Source organism: Miscanthus floridulus, chromosome 14, assembly GCF_019320115.1.
Source record: "Miscanthus floridulus cultivar M001 chromosome 14, ASM1932011v1, whole genome shotgun sequence".
NCBI lineage: Eukaryota > Viridiplantae > Streptophyta > Magnoliopsida > Poales > Poaceae > Miscanthus > Miscanthus floridulus.
In genome coordinates, this window is record NC_089593.1 from 22,577,954 (window position 1) to 22,596,414 (window position 18,461).

At 44.6% G+C, this 18,461-nt stretch overlaps 2 protein-coding genes and 1 long non-coding RNA gene across 5 annotated transcripts; 2 read left to right on the top strand and 1 right to left on the bottom strand.

The window, feature by feature from the left end:
* The first annotated feature begins 62 nt into the window (after positions 1-62).
* LOC136503293 (tubby-like F-box protein 14) lies at positions 63-4,324 on the top strand. Of its 2 annotated transcripts, none has more exons than XM_066498420.1 (5): positions 63-251; positions 1,415-1,825; positions 2,021-2,108; positions 2,980-3,112; positions 3,210-4,324. In XM_066498420.1, exons 2-5 carry the CDS (start codon positions 1,478-1,480, stop codon positions 3,949-3,951), a joined length of 1,311 nt encoding a protein of 436 aa, XP_066354517.1. In that variant the 5' UTR covers positions 63-251; positions 1,415-1,477; the 3' UTR covers positions 3,952-4,324. The 2 variants fall into 2 exon arrangements, with proteins under 2 accessions (XP_066354517.1, XP_066354516.1); XM_066498419.1 differs by having other exon boundaries at positions 1,419-1,825.
* Positions 4,325-5,967: 1,643 nt separating this feature from the next.
* Positions 5,968-11,789, top strand: LOC136503282 (uncharacterized). Its single transcript, XM_066498408.1, has 3 exons — positions 5,968-6,403; positions 7,026-8,982; positions 10,040-11,789. Exons 1-3 carry the CDS (start codon positions 6,043-6,045, stop codon positions 11,028-11,030), a joined length of 3,309 nt encoding a protein of 1,102 aa, XP_066354505.1. The 5' UTR covers positions 5,968-6,042; the 3' UTR covers positions 11,031-11,789.
* Positions 11,790-12,107: 318 nt separating this feature from the next.
* Positions 12,108-14,432, bottom strand: LOC136503301 (uncharacterized). Of its 2 annotated transcripts, none has more exons than XR_010770752.1 (4): positions 13,792-14,432; positions 13,209-13,724; positions 12,935-13,093; positions 12,108-12,704 (listed from the first exon to the last, which is right to left on the bottom strand). It is a non-coding gene; the product is annotated as an uncharacterized lncRNA (long non-coding RNA). The 2 variants fall into 2 exon arrangements; XR_010770751.1 differs by having other exon boundaries at positions 12,112-12,704; positions 13,209-13,711; positions 13,792-14,426.
* Positions 14,433-18,461: the final 4,029 nt, after the last annotated feature.

Genomic DNA, 18,461 nt, shown 5'->3' on the forward strand with positions numbered 1-18,461 from the left:
CCGCTAGCGTTGTCTGTTGTGGTCGCTCCGCACGTGACGTACACTTGTCCAGCGGCCAGCCACCACCACCACACCCTTGCCTTGTTCTTCCCCTTCCTCCTCCTCCTCCTCCTCCTCCCGTCGGGTCGCCTCCTCTTCCTCCTCCCCCTCCTTTCCTCTCCCCGGGATCCGCATGGCGCCTCCGCAGCCCGCGGCGCTCGGCCGCCCGTAGCCGCGGCTCGGCCCGTCCCACCGCCCGCCGCCCGTCCCAGGTGCGTGTCGCGCGGATCCGTGCCGCCCCCCCTTCCCCTTCCCCTTTCCTTCCTCTTGGATACGGATTCGTGCTGTCGGAGCGGGGACCGGGCTCGCCGGTGGCGGGAATGAGGGTTGTTCAGCTGGGTAGACGCGTTTCGGCTCGTATCGTAGCGGGATTTGGTAGACAGGACGCGGCTTTAGCTGCCGATTTGGCATCGAAATTACTAGCTGTCGATTTGGCATCGAAATTACTGGGGTTTGGGTGGGTGTCGAGAGGATGCTCTTGCCCGAGCATCCTACGGGGCTAGCCGTAGCTGCATCCGCTGAATGCCGTGCATTGCGCTCGGTAATAATCGATTATGTGTGGTGTGGGTAGGCGCATGCAAATCTTGCGTTGTGCGTGATTTTATACGTGGTCAATTCGATGCAGGCGTGGTTGGGGGAACCGAGGCGTACCATACCATGTGTGCTGTTTTGTGCTCCGGCGACATGCCTGGAATTAGTATTGTGGCGTTATTTTCCGCAGACTCTGCTATGGTGTTAAATTTGTATTGGATCTTCAGTGACGCCACTATAGCTTCAATCGAAATAGATGAACTAATGCGTGCACTGCTCGTTCTTGTGTGTTCTTTCCTATTCCATCGGTTCCAAATTGTTACTCGTTCCGGCTCATAGCTTTTGTTATGTACCCATTATGTCTAGATACATAGTTAAAGCTACGTACCTTGAAAAGATAGAACAACTTACAATTTAGAATTGAGGGAGTAATTTATTCTCTCCTCTCTTTCTTAGAAAAATTGTCACACAACCTGCTTTGAGCTACACACCATTTCTAGCTAGGTGTGCTTATTTGATGCATATGGTGGCATGGTCACAAGTCAACTCGCAACGCACAGCAGTTAGCTGAGTGACCCATACATTATTGTTTTTTTTTGTGTGTGGTTGCGATGATTGCTGTACTGTGTTGGCACAAAAGAAATGCAAGAGGATAGGTTCTGCCCCGTTTACATTGACTGATTGTACTAATGTATTTGAGAAATTATATGATGAGCTTCAAATATTGAACAAGGCATGTTTTCAGGGTTGTTGCTTCTCTGTTATTTTGAATTAAGCAGCATTTCTTTAGTCTTACCAGAGAGAAATTACAGAGGATAACACGAGCTTTCTTTTCCATTGTTAGGCAGGCTCATCTTTCCAGTCATTGGAGGACTTTTGATGTTTCAGCGCTTGTGACCTTTAGTAGATGTCTTTCCGCAGCATTGTGCGTGATGTAAGGGATGGCTTTGGGAGCTTGTCTCGAAGAGGGTTTGAGGTGAAGCTTCTGGGCCACCTCAGAGGGAGATCTCATGGCGCTGTCCATGAGCTGCATGATCCAGCCCCGGTGTTCCAGAGCAGTTGTTGGGCTAATTTGCCCCCAGAATTGCTTCGGGATGTGATTGAGAGGTTGGAGGCCAGTGAAGCCACTTGGCCTAACAGGAAGAATGTAGTCTCTTGTGCAGCTGTTTGCCGAACCTGGAGAGAGATCTGCAAAGAGATTGTTAAGAATCCAGAGTTTTCTGGAAAAATCACTTTTCCTGTGTCCTTAAAGCAGGTGACGGTGCTCTCTTTGATCCTTACAGTTTCATTTCCATTTTTGTAAATAATTTCATGTAAGTTATATATACTTTTCTATCCTTGCCGTAACTTGTATTTGGGAAGTGGCATTATTAAAACAAAGAAAACCAAGAATACATGTAAACCACTTTATCTATACATTAATTAATACTGTTTTGTTGGCCATATTCAGCCTGGGCCTCGAGATGTAACCATCCAGTGCTTCATCAAAAGGGATAAATCTACTCAAACTTACTACTTGTATCTGTGCCTTAGCACAGGTAAGCCTTTTTCAAAGCATTATTATACTTCCTTTCTACTTGTTTTAATTTCTTACAAAGCATTACAGCCATCAGTTCTGGTATGATGTTTGTAGTCATTTCAAATATTGTAAGATGAATACATGACCATATTTCTAGTTGTGTAAACCTAGACATGTAGCATTGTTCTTGCGGTATAAAGAGCCATGCTCGAATTACTGTATGTATTGAAGGTACCATTTTACCCCACTATCCTCTAGATTCATGTATGCCTAAGCCTTTGGTACCAGCATAATAGTTGTGCTGTTAGATTATTATTACTTACTAAGTTAATATACACCAATGTACTATACATATAAATCATTTGTGCATGCTTCATGACTGGCACTCTTGACTGCCTATCTAACAAATCTAGAGAGAGAGTCCCCTCATTTTTGCTCTTCCAGAGTATGCACTCTGTTGGCTTTCCAGTAGTTATGACAACTGATATTTTAAAATAAGAATATCAGCTGTTTCTATACTGTCTGCTAAATCTGCATTTCCCACTACAATTTAACCTTAATGAAGTGCCCACCTGCGGGGATTGGGGAACTCTAGAATGCATGGACATAGTCAATCTATCATCTTCATAGCGGTTTGGTTGCTGGAATCCAATAAATTTAGACATTTACGCTAGCCCTGTTGGTATTCTATCACTCTGAGGCTAAAACATAATAGCACTTACCAATACTTAAGGACCTAGGACTGGCATTCTGCTATCAGATGTCAGCCATTTTTTCTGTTTCCATTTCATTCCTTAATCTTTCGATATTCCACTTGCAGGTCTGCTTGGTACTCCTTTTTTTTGTTTTGTCTCTGATGCTATTAACATAGTCTAACCTATTTTCTACAGCTGTGCTTGTTGAAAGTGGCAAGTTCCTCCTATGCGCGAAACGAACCTCCCGTCCAACTTGTACAGAATATACAATATTTATGAATTCTGAAAATTTATCTAGGTCAAGCAAAATGTACATTGGAAAGCTGAGGTACTAACTCATACACTGGCCAAGTTCTTTTAGGAACTACATAACCATTTTCTAGTATGTATGTGTCACTAACATATCTATGGTACTGAACATCTAGGTCAAATCTCCTCGGCACAAAGTTTGCAATATATGATACCCAGCCTCCATGCAATACATCACAACCAGGGAAAACAAGCCGTAGGTTCTACTCCAGGAAGGTGTCGCCAAAGGTCTCTTCCAGGACCTACAACATAGCACAGGTTTCATATGAGCTGAATGTCTTGGGTACTCGGGGCCCTAGGCGGATGAACTGTGCTATGCACTCTATCCCTGCCTCATGCCTTGAGGCTGGTGGCACTGTTCCATGCCAGCCTGACAGCATCCTTGCTCGCTCCATTGATGAGTCATTTGGTAGCATTTCCTTCTCCAAGGCATCTGTTGTGGACCATTCTATGCGTTTCAGCAGCACAAGATTCTCTGAAATCTCAATGAGCAGCCACACGATCAGAGACACGGCATTGGGAGACAATGACGAGTGCAAGGAGAGGCCATTGATTCTCCGTAACAAGGCCCCAAGGTGGCATGAGCAGCTGCAGTGCTGGTGCCTCAATTTTAGGGGCAGAGTGACAGTTGCATCTGTCAAGAACTTCCAGCTTGTTGCCGCTACGCAGCCCGCTGCTGGAGCCCCAACCCCATCACAGGCTACCCCGGTGCCGCCGCCTGAGCACGAAAAGGTGATCCTGCAATTCGGGAAGGTGGCCAAGGATATGTTCACAATGGACTACCGTTACCCACTGTCAGCCTTCCAGGCCTTTGCAATCTGCTTGAGCAGCTTTGACACCAAGCTGGCCTGCGAATAAAGCCGTCATCATGGCTGAAGGACGATGATCTGTTTCATGAAGACGGCGGCCCCAAATTTTGCTGGGCCGTCATTCTGTTGTATGTTGTTGATGCCTTCTTAACTTACCTAGAAAGCTGTGTTTAGCCATTTCCACCTGATCTACAGCTGCTGCTGTGCTGTCTGTCCTGATCGCATTGTTTTCAATAGCTTTGTTCTGTGGAGTAGCGTCTTGGCCTGCCCTTAACTAGCCGGCAGATTTAAATTGTTTTTTTCATACCATGGTTGTATTAACTGATAAGAGAATCTGACATTTTTCGCTTGTGCCTAGCCGTCGTCTGCCTGTGGGATATGCAAATGTGCATCTTGTAAAATTCTGAATTGCTTTGTTGTAAGTCATAGCAATAAAAGAATTAGCTTTCATTTGATAGCCTGCCTGTCTGGGTACGTGTTTCTTCAAGTGAAGTTGTGCAGCGGCGCCGGCGTGGTGAACTGAAGACCACCGCCAGCGGCGACGCCGGCGAGGCGTATAATCTACTTTTTACTTTTCCTTGTTTAAAGTGCTTGTTTTTTTTTTAATTATTATGTGATGCTTGTGTCCGAAAAGACTGGTGCTTTCCACAAAAGAAAATTCAAAATTTTAAGAGGTCAGATCCACTTTACACCCTTAAATAAGCTGTACAGAAATTCTGAATTTTGACATTCAACCAGATATTTTACGTCCTCTAACGGTTAAAACCAGATCAAAATATCTGCTACCATTGTTGTAGGTTGGAAATCATAATTTGACGATAGCTTAACTACGTTAGACTCCACCCAAAACTAAAAAGAATTATGAGCAATGAACATGTATGGGAATGGGCGTACCTTACTGCCATGGTAATTTCAGACTATTACTCAAAAAGTTGTAAAGTTAATAATACTTTCTTCATATGCAATGATACAAACATACAAAGGGCGGGTGAGTTGAAAAGGTAGCATTTTATCCCTATTGATCCTACAGCAGGGTGCCAGGGCTCTGTTCGGCAGGATTTATTTTGGCTCCAACTAATTTGTTATGAGAGAAAAACATTGTTTTCTAGCTAACTCATTCTGGCTGATAATTTCAAGCGAACAGAGCCCTCCAAACACTAGAGGAGAGTTGGATGCCTCCCCCACTGGGGTGAGTTGAAAAGGTAGATGGAGGAGCATTTTATCCCTATTAATCCTACAACAGGATGCTAGATCACACTTGGATGTCTCCGCCACTCAGGGTGAGTTGAAAAGGTAGATGGAAGAGCATTTTAAGCCACTGGAGTGAGTTGAAAAGACAGATGGAGGAGCGTTTTATCCCTATTGATCCTACAGTAGGATGCTAGATCACCCCAAAAACTAGAGCAGAGTTGGATAAATTGGGCACTCTTTGATGTGTCAGAATATAGCTCATCTTCTTGGATTATATGCTCCACCGGCTCTAATATTATTATTCGGTTATGTAATTACGTTATTGGACTCTGAGATATTAGGATCTTTTAGGCTGCCAGCTGGTGAACTTTAGAACACCAAATGCTACTAACTCCGTTTATTAAAAAAAAATACATGAGTCGAGCGGAGCCAGCACAAACTGAGCGAACCAGCAAGCCAGCTAGAACACAAGTCACAACTCACAGGTACTCCCTCGGTCTCTATTTAAATGTTGCTATGAGGTGAGTGTTGCTCAAACTTTCTTAAATTTAATTATGTTTAGCAACATTTATATTTTCAAATGAGTTTATTATAAAAATAAATCTAATAGTCTATCTAATAATACTAATTATGTACATATATATTTAGTTCAAGTTGAATTCTTCTGAAGCTAGAACGACAGTTTGAAACGCGAGTAAAAACAACAGTCGAAATTTGAGAATGTCGGGGTGAGGCCCCGTCTGGCGTCTGTCACAGGGCCCATCTTACCTTAGGCCTCGGCCCATCAGGCCTCAAGGCGGTTTCGCCCTTCCAGTCTAGTAGTACAGCAAGATCATTCATTTCGTGCCCTCCTCGTGCGTGGCAAAAGCGGAAAGCCGGAGAGGGTTTCTCCAAAACCCTCCAACAAAATCGTAACCGCCGGCGGAGGATCGGCGCCGCCTGCGCCGCCATGTCGCAGATCCTCCGCCGCCGCCTCTCCGCCCACTCCCACGGCTGCCGCCGCCTCAGCTCCGCGGTCTACGGCGGCGGCGGTGGGAGGCGGCGTGCCGGGGCCGGGGCCGTGCAGCCGCCGCAGGACGACGAGACCAGCCGGGCGGTGCGGGTGTCGGTGTGGTGGGACTTCGAGAACTGCAACATCCCCAACGGCGTTAACGTCTACCGCGTCGCCCCGCGCGTGTCCGCCGCGCTCCGCGCCGCCGGCATCCGCGGGCCGCTCTCCATCACCGCCTTCGGCGACGTGCTGCAGCTCGCGCGGTCCTCACAGGAGGCGCTCGCCGCCACGGGCGTCTCCATCTCCCACGTCCCAAGCAGTTGCGTGCTCGCACCCCCCGCCTGTTTAATTCTGCTCCATTCCCGTCTTATGATTTCGGGAACGTCTTCCATAATTTCCTTGCCGAATGCGCAGTAGTGTTAAAAAAAAGGATGATTTTGGTGCCCCCGATATGACGATTAATCTATTGCTTTGGCTTTTCCTGCGTTTCTTTATTGAATGTTTTGTTGGCGGGTTGGTGACTGGATATGCATTTTCCATGGTTTGTGAAGTTATGGATGCTAAATTTGAGAGGATCTTGTATTGGGTTAATTTCGCATCTATTGGTCTGTTGATTCCTTAAGTTTTTTTGTTCACAGAGTTTGATCCCGAATTTAGTCGCCTCCTGATCATAGGGTTGTCCATCATCTTGCTGTAGGTTAACAGGTTAGAAAAAAAAACTCAGAAAAGTTTGACCGAGGACAATACTAAAACGACTTACATTTTGGAACGGCAGGAGTAGATGCCATAAGGGACAATGTTAAGTAGCAAAAGTTGCAATTGTACCCTCAATTTTTTATTTTTGCAAAAGTTGGCATCCTCTATATTCACTTGATTTTTAATTCCATTTGGGTTCTGGTTTTTTCTTAATTTGTACTAACAGTGTTGTTTCCATGATGTAGGTGGGAAGAATAGTTCTGACCGCTCTTTTATGGCTGATCTTGTCTACTGGATTGCTCAGAATCCGCCACCAGTTCATTTCTTCCTTATATCTGGGGATAAAGATTTTGCAAACATCTTGCATCGGTTGCGAATGAGCAACTACAATGTACTGCTTGCTTGTCCTAGTAATGTTACCAGTGTACTGTGCAGTGCAGCAACAATCATGTGGCCTTGGGATGGTTTAGTTAGAGGGGAGGATTTGTCACCAAAACGTTTTAACCACCCACCGGATGGTTTACATGGATCTTGGTATGGTCACTACCGAGGAGCCCTTGATGACCCCTCCCTGGAGAAGGAATCAAAGGAACCCATCAAGGTAGCATCTGATCCAAAGCATTTTTCAGTACCATCTGATACCAAGCCTAGCCCAGTCCCTAAATATGTAACAAATGCAATTCTGGAGATACTACGTTCATATCCTGAAGGGATGAGGATCTCAGATCTCCGAGTACAGCTTATAAAGAACAGAATTGATCTGGGTACAGATTTGTTTGGCCACATGAAATGCTCTTGCCTTCTTGAATCAATGCCAGATGTTAAATTAGTAGGTCCTCCAAATGGTGAAAACGAACCATATGCAATTCCTGTCAACAAAAGACTTCTGCAGCCTGGTGACAGAGCCCTTGATGGCCCCTTCCTGGAGAAGGAATCAGAGGAACCCATCAAGGTACCATCTGAGTCCCAGCATTGTTCAGTACCATCTGATACCAAGCCTAGCTCAGTTCCTAAATATGTAACAAATGCAATTCTGGAGGTACTGCCTTCATATCCTGAAGGGATCAACCTTTCACTACTCCGGGGAGAGCTTAAGAAGAAAAAAATTTGTCTCGGTCCAGATTTTTTTGGCCACAAGAAATTCTCTTGCCTTCTCCAATCAATACCAGATATTGTTGAATTAGTGGGTCTTCAAACTGGTGAAGGATATGCAATTGCTGTCAACAGAAGAGTGCTGCAGCCTGGTGACGGATGTACTAAGACCCTTAGCTCAGCTCAATGTAATGTCAGGGAGAATAACCCAACTGGGACAGCACACACTAATAAGAAGCATACACTAAGTTCTTCTCAAAGCATTGACCGGAGCAGAAGCTTCACAGAGACACTAAGTGAACACCCACCTACATTTTCTGTGTTACCTTCCCCATCAAATGGGCTATCTGAGGACCAAAATGAGTGCCCAGTGGCTGATGTGAGTGGGTCGACAGAGTCACCAGCAAAGCACAGGGAAGTTGATGAAATGACTACCCCTGGAACTCCCTCTTCCTCAGGGGTGGAAAATGCTGCTAACAAAGATGGATTCTTTAAAAGGATCTGGACAATGTGGAATGGCCCCGAGAATGTTAAGTCTGAGGTTTCTCAAAATTGTGAAAGCACTTCTGCTGAAGTGATTGATGATTTGCAAACTCCTCTAGAAGAGTGTAATGCTGATCGCCGTACAAAGCTTTTGAGGAGGATCCATAAGACCTCTTCCAAAAATGACCGCTCAGATGGTACTGAGAGCACGGCAGCAGTAAGTGATAATTTATCAATTTCATTAGGTGATGATCATTCTGAAAAAATAAAGAGAGATCCATCAATTCCTGAAAACCCAGAACCAAGCAGAAAACCAGTTGCTGTTTCCATGAGTAAATCTGGAAACAAGGATGATATTTCTGAAATGAATCGGGGCCTGTTTAACTGGGCTTCAAGGTGGTGGACGTTTGGAAAATCAGATGCAGATAGTAGTACAACCAACGTAAATGCCGCTGATGAACCGAAGTCTGACTCTATTGAAGAATTTGAATCTTCAAATGCTCCAACTTATGGAAGTGCACAGCAGGTGGTTCATGAAATATTTAGAAAGCCTGATTTGTGGGCAGTTTTGGAGCAACAGTTATCAGAACCTCTTGGGTCTGAGGTTATTTTGAAAGCAAAGACAAGGTAATCTTTTTCCCCCCTTTAGATTCTAACTCATGCCTTTTGGCTGCCTGTTCTAATTTTTAAGAAGAGCTGTTGTGACTTTGATCTGGAATTCAAACTTCTCCAAATTTGAAGCCAGACTCATGGTGAATGCAATACAACTTTGTTGTTTCCTTTTTTACGTTAGTGGTAACGAATAGAATCTGGTGCTTTTTTGTTAGTAATCATCAACTGCTGAGAAGAAATAACTGTCAACTCTGGTGCATTTTTGTTAGTAATGGCAATGGTCCAAATTCATTCTATAGATTGCTTGGTAGAGGTTTTGTAATTTGTAGGCAGGTACTCCTGTCCCAAAATAAGCGCACATTTCACTTACCGAGGAGTCAAACTTTTTTAAGTTAGACCAATTTTATACAAAAATGTACTAATATTTATGATGTGTAATGAGTATCATTAGATTGATTGTAGAATATACTTTCATAATAAACTTACTTGGAGATACAAATATCGATATTATTTTTATATGTGCATATATTTTGGGATGGAGGGAGTACACTGTACACGTGAGGCACAATTATGCAATTTGTCTTTTACTGTGTTGTTTGTATTTGTAGTTACGTAGAGCATATACTAGGAAGATGACTTCTATATTGTTCCTCATGTCTATTTTAACCCTGTCTATTACTTATGCCGAGCATGTCATGTCCAGAACTGATATCAGAGCAAATGTCATGTCCAGAAATATCAGAGCAAACCAAATCCTCTTTTGCAGTTATCTCTTACTTTCAACAATGGTTATTTTGTTGCATATGATTATGTTTTAAAGCTGTAGAAAGAGAAGAATATAAATGAGGTCCATATACCGATTCCATTATGTGTCATTAAAACTTACTAAACTCAGCATCACCTCACATTTTGAAACTTATGATCAATCATCGCTTGCTTGAGCATTCATCACATAATGATCCTTCTATATGTTTCCTTCTGCAAGTAAAAAGGATTTATGAGATGATATGCAAAATTATGTTTGCCTTTTTTTAATAGAGAGCAGTTTTATATGATCGCTTTTCTTGGCCAGGGAGGAATTGGCACATGAATTGCAGAAGTTAAATTGTTGGCCTTTGAAAGGCCTCCTTGAGAAAGATCTGCATCATCTGGTACATTTGTTAATTTCGGAAAAGAAATGGATTGAAGAAACTTCTTCCAGACTTTTCCCTTTCCGTCTTACCCTCCCTCATAAGAGAAAATGTGTTCCATCGAGTTCCAGCAAATCCAATGGTCTTAGTTTTATTTTTTCAAGTGGGAAGCCACAAAAGGGCAAGTATGTTGATGATAAAAGTAGGAAAAACAAATCTTTCACTAGGGAGGAGATACTATCAGATTGTCACAAGTTGTTGAAGGAGCTTCTTTCTGAGTCTGAATATGGATTCAACATTGGAATTTTCAAGCGTCGCTTTACTCAGAAGTATGGATACGAGCTTGATCACCGGAAGCTTGGGTATCCGGACCTTGAATCACTGTTGCAAATTATGCCTGATGCAAGGGTCAAATTCCCAAGGGTTATGCCTTCAGAACACGGGAACGGCCAGGGTGGCAACAAGGGAAATGGAAACCGAAGCAATGGCGATGACTTGATTTGGGAGGAGCTTGGTCCTGTATCTGCCACTACTGAAACTGCTGCTGCAGGGGTCAACAAGGAAATGTGCTACTGTCCTCCCACTCCTTCAGATGATGAATTCTCGGATAGCGACAGTATAAAGGATCAGCAGCCTAGAAGAAATGCTGAGCAGCAGAGCTCGCTTCTCCAGATCATTGGTTCTTGGAACAGTAGCAAGAGTGATGGCTCTAGCAAGAAACCTCTAGACATTGATGGGTTGGTGGACTGTTCTAGAGGCGGCCCAGGCAATCTTGACAGTATGGCCTCAGGAAAGGCTCAGACGTCTTCAAAACTATTGCATAGGCAGTACTCTTTCGTGTCAGACTCGGGGGAAGACAGTGAGCCGGATAAGCTAATTGAGAGTGTCTTGGGCAGTCTGCAAAAAGCACGGGGCTCAAGGTTGCACAATTGAACATCTGCTGTCATATACAAAAATGTTGGCTCGCTTCGCTTGGCCTCAAACTGAAGCGGTCAGCCTGATACCTTTTTGAAATCCACCATGGTCCTTGCTTGGTCGTCTTATAGCAAACAAAGGCTCCCTTTTTGTGGCTATAATCTCATTAGTCTGACAACATATGCTAAGAAGCTACGGATCGCCAGGAGTTATCCAACAGAGTAACTTTTGTTTTTGCAACAAAATGAAGCTTGTTTATGGCGCCATGGTTTGACTGTTACCAATGGTGACTACGAGCATCAGCCAGCTGAGGCTGGTGAATCAAGTTCATCATTTACTCAGATTAGGCCTTAATAATTGGTATGTTAGCATTGGGTACCACTATCACATCTGGCTAGAGAACCACCACCTGTTTCTGCTTTCTTTTCTGCAGGGTGTTTGTCCGCCCAATTGACACGCCCATTTTTCTTGATAAATTGGTTAACACGGCGGTTTTAGATGGGTGTCCATCAGCAGTGTTGGTATTCCATGGCCATTTTTTTTTTTTTTTTTTGCTACGTCAAATTTTAGTTGTTTCTGTAGTATAGGAAAATATAAAATACTACTATATGCCATGACACATGCTGGTGTCTGGAGGATTATTCTTCTGGAGTCCCAAACAAGACATTCCAGTCAGGCCACATTAGAATGCAGTTGTTCTGTTGCAATGCAATACCATGAAATCCTATCTCTGAAGAACGTTTTTCTGCCTGTTGAGTGCCATCTAAAAAATGTTTGTTCAGTCTGATTGTCTCTGCGTTTGCCTTTGGAGCCTGTCAACTGCTATGCTACAGGAATCGATGTGAGCCAGATATGGCCCCGTTCGCTTCGCTGAAAAAATAAGTCGAAACACTGTTCTGACTAATTTGTTATGAGAAAAAAATACTGTTCTGGCTGCTGAAAAGTACGGATTATAAGAGAAACGAACAGCGCAAGGCATCCTAACCTGGCAGCATCACATTCACAGGAATCAGGTGGATATTTATAAATTTATAAATAGGGGTATTCATTCATGTTCACTTTGAATCCTTGTCCAACTTTCCATCCCCTTTAATAGTCGTGCCAGCAATAAAATATGTAAGCTAATAAGCTCACGAAAGCTGCTGGGCCTGAGATTATAATAACAACGGATATTGTAGCTTGTAATCGGATCATCCAAGGAACTAGCCGGAACCCCGCGCGTTGCCGCGGGCAGAGCAGACCGGAAAAAAGGCAAATTGTATGGTGCAGTCACAATTGGGGGCACTTATTAACAGGATGGCAGCAATTTGGTTGAAATAACAGCAGCGATATCGAATTGATATCTGTAGTAGCTAGAGATATGTTCCTGAATTATAAGTGGTGCTAATCAGATGAAATGTCAACAATCTAACATAACAGTGAACTTCTTCAGCTAGCTTGGGTTGCTGTTTTGAGTTTATATATTGCAGGCAAAACAAAGAGTCCAACTCCACTAAAACGTGGTAGAAAACTAATGGTTTCAGGTGGAAACCAAGCAAAGAGGTGTATGTATAGTCGAGCTGCTAGGCAAACTTGTGCATGATTCGAGTTCCCTTCAACGCAGAAGTGTATGCGTATTCCGGCTGCAAGGTCGCAGCCAATAATTTTACAGCTATGGTTCTCGAAGGCACTTGTGATGTTGCTCCTACATGGCTGCATACAGAGTGGATGGATGAACCCATAGAAAGGGGGAAAAGGAGTCAGTCTAAAAAATGTTGAAAACATCTCTGAATGATTTCGAGCAATAATTTGCAGAGCAGGTTTTAATTTTTCTCTTATCCCGACATTTTCAAAGTTATATATTAATAGTAAGTACTCCCTGCATAACAAACTGTAGGACTGTTTTCCTTCATAATACTAACACTCTGGATTCGAAGGAGTACCTTTCAAAACGAAAATATGTTCGTGCAATGAAGATTGTAGAAGTAAACTGAATGTCATAACACATTCTGTCTTAGTTTCTGAGTTGACGCTCTCCATCGCATGTGAGAAAATAGAGTTTGGCTCTGAATGGAAATCAGGTACACATGTGTTGAACCCATCTGTAACAAAAGGGAAAGACATGTTTATTGGCAGGCATTTTGTGAGCGCCAAGCTCTGGAGAGGTAACAGCGCAGCTCAATTATATAAAACAGAAGTGCAGGCTGTAAAATTTACCTGTGTGTGTTGCGCGATGATCACACTTTGACTGTTGCAGCACCCTGTACACACATCATCTCCGTTTGGTCCTCTCCATCAGGAAGTGGACATATACTAATTTTAATGAAAGGCAGTTAAGGGAATTGGACCACGTTGAGGGAAATTTCGAAGAAGAATGTAGCATATAAGGGAAATTGCAGAGCATAACTACATGTAAGATAGGACAACCTAGGGTAATGGCACATGAGGATCGATCAATTGGAGCAGAGGCTAATCACAAATTAATTGGGAAGCATGCCTATTTCTCAGACCTATGAAGAAACACATGGCATGGTATGAAATGACATCAAATTGGTGAACTGACAAAATATTTGGTGGAACCAAGCAATCCGTAAACGCACCGGTGTGCAGTAACTCGTCGACATCTGATTCATCTCTAGAGATAGCTGAACAATCCCCTGCAAACCAATTTTTGGTTGAGGGCAGCCATAGGCCCGATCTGGATCGAGGCTGACAAACCCCTGCAATCCCAATCTTCATCAGAGCACGGATAAACAGCTGAAACGGAAAGTACATATAAAGGAAAAAAAAAACACAGAACCTTGAACCATCCTGCACGCGGCTCCTGCAGGGCCGCCGTCCGAGCCGGGCGCGGAGCGGAGTGGCGAGGGAGACGAAGGGCCGCCGAGGCTGTGGACGCGAGGACGCGGCGACGTCGGGAGGGGAGGGGACCGCGGCCGGGAGCGCGGGCGTGCTGGGGGGCGGCGCCGGAGGCAGGTGCGCCGCGCGTCCGGCGGTGGAGCGGGCGAGGGTGCGCGAGAAGCTTCAGGAATTGGGCCGTTCGTGCTCCAAGCGCCATCGCCGCCGTCGACGCCCACCGACACGTGCAGGCACCGCCGCCGCATCGGACAGCACAGGCGGTGGTAGATCCGGCCACCGCATCGGCCCCCGTAGGCACCGGGGGGAGAAAGAGGAGACGCGTCGTCCGTGCAGCCACGCGGCGGCATCCACGCGCGCCGCTACCAGGGGAGAGGAAGCTTCGCCGGTCATGGAGAGGAAGATAGAGGCGACGAAGCGGGGGGCAACCGGCGGAGGCGACGAGGCGGCGGCCGGGGAGAAGAAGAGAGAGGCGACCACGCGGGGTAGCAGGCGGAGGGACGCGGGGGGAGAGGAATCGCGGAGAAGGTTCGGGACGGAGGGAGAGAGGAGGGGCGAGGAGAGAAAAGGAAGGATCGGACGGCTGGTGCTGGAAGCGGAACAATCGGACGGTCCAGGAGGGCGAACTGTTCTTGGAACAGGGATCTGTGAGAACGGGCGGAGGGTGTAGTGTTCATCAACAGTGTGATTGTGATTGCTTATGGCATCGATCAACGGATAGTTTCGTGTTTGGTTTTGTTTTTGTTAACTAACCGTTGCTTGTAAACTAAATCAAATCCACCTGTAGATAGATGGCATATCAAGATATTATCGTCCTGTTCGCTTAGGCTTGTGTGACTTATAAACCGTATTTTTTCAACTAATCAATAGTATTTTTCTCTCACACCAAATCAGTCAAACCAACCCAAACGAATAGAGCGTATATATGGGACTAGTAATATTTGCTAGTACGTCATCACTCACCGAGTATAGAGGTTGGTTTTTTTCGTCCCACCCGTCCACCGACAGGTGGCGCGTGGACCTCTCGTGCTATGACGAGATATTACAAACAGTTTGGTAGAGTTTTCACTTTTTGATTTTGAGCTTTATTACTCTGTGATAGATTCTATAATGAAGTGGTTCTGACGTGGAGCAGAGAAAAGTGTTTTTTTATAGTATAAACAGTTTCTCGAGGAGTTAAACAATTTAAATTTTGACTAAAGTTGTATGAAAAAAATACACATTTATAACATAAAATAATCATCTTTAGATTATTTATTATAGAATATATTTCCGTAGTAAATTTTATTAAAAACATAAATGTTAATACTATTTGTTATAAATTAGATAAAATTTAAAATAGTTTGACCGGCACGAACCACGTAATTGCAAAAAAAAATTTTGGACGGAGGTACTAGGGGCCTGTTCGGCAGGACTGAAAAATACTGTTCCGGCTAATTGTTGTGAGAGAAAAATACTGTTCTGGCAGGATGTAAACAGTGATTTTGTGAGGGCCAGAACCAGCCAGCCGGCCGGCTTAAAGCCAGCCGAACAAGCTCTAGGAAGATTTCTGTGGAACACGGAGAGATGAGGGGTTATCTGTACCTACCCTCTTAATAAACAGCACTGCAAGTAGCTTACGGCTTAAGGGTATCTATCTCCGTCGAGGAGGTTTTGCTTGCTACGCAAACTCTCAATGCAGATTTTCAGGGACAGGGAACTTTAATGACCGTCGCGTTAATAACGTTCGTTGAACCGGTGTCAAGCGACGATCGTGCATAGCGGCATAGCGTAGCGTAGCTTTCGGGGGCATCTCCGTGAAAACGATCGACCGGCTGTTCTGTTGCTGTGTGCGTGTGCGGTGTGCCGCTCTCGGCTCGACGGCTCTCGCTCGCTGACGGCGGCGGACCCAGGCAAAGGCCATGGCCAAGGATAGAATACGACCCGACCCCCGCTGTGGCTCTGTCTCCGCCAGCCACCAGCACGTGGGACCCACCAGCAGAAGCGGACGAACGGAGCGTCCGTACGCGCACGCAACCGCCACGTGCCTGCCGGAGGGAGACGGGTTCAACTGACATAACTGCCCCCACCTTCCCTGCCTGCCTCTCCAGTCTCCCCTCCAGCGGGGGCGCGGGGCCACACGGGTCAAGCCCGGGCGCCGATCGCCGCGGACCAGCGCTCGCTCTTGCTGCCCCGGAAACCCCGGAACTGCCCTGCCCGCCCAGGCTGCAGCCTGCAGCGGTGGTGCCGGTGTAGCCGTGTAGGTGGAGTGGAGGAGGGCATTTCCGTCTAGGAAAAGTTCCCGGTGCCCCGCGCGTGGGCTGCTGCTACGTGCTGCTGCCTGCTTGGTGCTGGGCTCCGCCCTTCTGGAAGCGGCGCAGAAGCGTCCGCTCCCGTGAGGCGTGGGGCCCGCCCTGGGGAGAGGGCATGGGGACCAGGTCCCTGGTTCGCGGGTCGCCGGGTCGGGGTCGGGGGCTACCTTTGGGTCCCACACGTCAGGCGCAGCGCGTCGCTGCCGCGTGTGGCCTCGGGGTGCCCGTGTCCGCGTTTCGTTTCACTCGGTTTTGTACTGCCCCTCCCACCCCACTCTACAAGAAGAAAGAAACTCACTCGGTTTGTTTAGGTCCCAGCACTCATGATAACCGCGCCGTTTAGCCTCGCTAATCGCGCTTTTGCCACGTCACAAACACAAGGCATGTAATGTAGGTAGCGTGATGTCGTTGGTCTAGTTTCATCTGCACTTAATACTATGTCACGTAAACTTATCTGAGAACTTTACATAAAATTATATATTGAGGGTATATGATGTGACAGTTATGCGAACAATCACGCCAAACTTTCCACTAACAATGATCAAAGGCCAGTCTCGATTCATAAACTAAAATGGTTTCTATGTTCTTTAATTAAGATACGATTTTACAAGATTTGATAAGTATAGAAACTACGCCATAATTTCTAGATTAGAACTGCTCTGAGGAGACTAAGGGGACATAATATATTATAATTTGTCACAGTACACGTTGCGGGCATTCTAAGAGTATTCTATTTTTTTTTCTCCCCAAAACATGTAGTTTTGCAACTCCTACAAAGATATTGAGAGGAAAAAAGCCATCTCCAAGAGTTTCAATAATGCTGAATACAATTTTACATCAGGAATCATATGCTACTCCTAAATTATCCTAACCACTTTTATATATTTCTTCTCTCTCATACATTTGCATTAGAAATCCTTTTCTACTCCTTATTCTTTCACACACCCTTTCACCTTTAGATTGACCGATCGATACGCACGGAAAAGCAGTATCCGTGCGACCGGGACTACACGCAAAGTTACGCGCGACGGTGGAGGATTTTCAAGTGCTTAAATTTTAGGAGTATGGATTATGAGTTGTTGAAGAGATGTTTTATCTCATCTTACGAAAACCAAGTATTAAGAAGAGAAATAGGGGTACTCTTGGAGATGCTTTGGCTAATTTGTGAGCACACATTACATACTATTGCAAACTTAATTAAACATCTTATCCGCTTTCTACACATGAACCGACAATGTATAATCGTCATGTTCTTCAGCACCATTTCAGCAGTACTTTTTAGCGAACAAACAGTGTTTTCCACTCACAACAAATCAGCATAAGCATAAGTCAAAATTCAGCGAAATGAACATGCCCAATAAAACAAACTTTTCCCTAAGCATCTCAATTGTGCATGCTGCTCCAAGAGAACAGAGAACGGTTCTCTGTTCGGCTGATGGTTTCTGCGGCCGATACTATTTTGTTGTGAGAGAAAAAACACTGTACCATGTGTGATAAGCTGGGCTAATAAATTCAAGCGAACAGATTTTTATACTATGGTAGTGCCAAATTCAGTAGTAGTTTTCCAATAATTAGGTACTAGTTGGAAGCAAGGGAGCATAAAAGGCCCTGTTCGCTTCTTTTATAATCTGTTTTATTCAACTTGTTTTTTTAATCGGAATAATATTTTTCTCTCACTATAAATCAGTCAGAACAGTGTTTTGGCTTATTTTTTCAGCGAAGCGAACGGGGCCAAAGACATTATCAACGACGTGAGATCGACTAATATATAGCTGGAGCCACATCACAATCTTGCACGAGATACTGCATGTCTATCTATATAATGCCCCACCAAACAAAATGGAAAAAAATACTAGTATTACAAATTTACTATAAGAATAACATGTTTGCTCCGTTAGCTGCTAATAGTTAGCTCGCTAATAATTCATAGCAATATTAACTCCTACTAGCTAGTTTGAGTCAACAAGTGAAATAGTTATTAGTCGAATATTGAACTAACAATTAGCTAAACTATTAATTAGACCTGTTAGAATTAGTGGCTAACTATTAGCTCTATCTATAAATCTAAACATGACTTAAAGTCAATGGTAAACCTATACACGTTACAGCACATTACCAAATGACCTATTTTCAATTAGAAACTATTTATAAGGACTGAATGGCAAAACAAACACAAAAAAAAACGTGAACGATAAAAGCGTATGCAACGACAACATCCCTTCCAAGCCCAGAAGAATTTTCAGCAGCAAACCAGGCTATAAATAAACAAGCAGATGCAGTCATGCAGACCCCTCCCCTTCCATTTGCAAGCATCACGCCTATC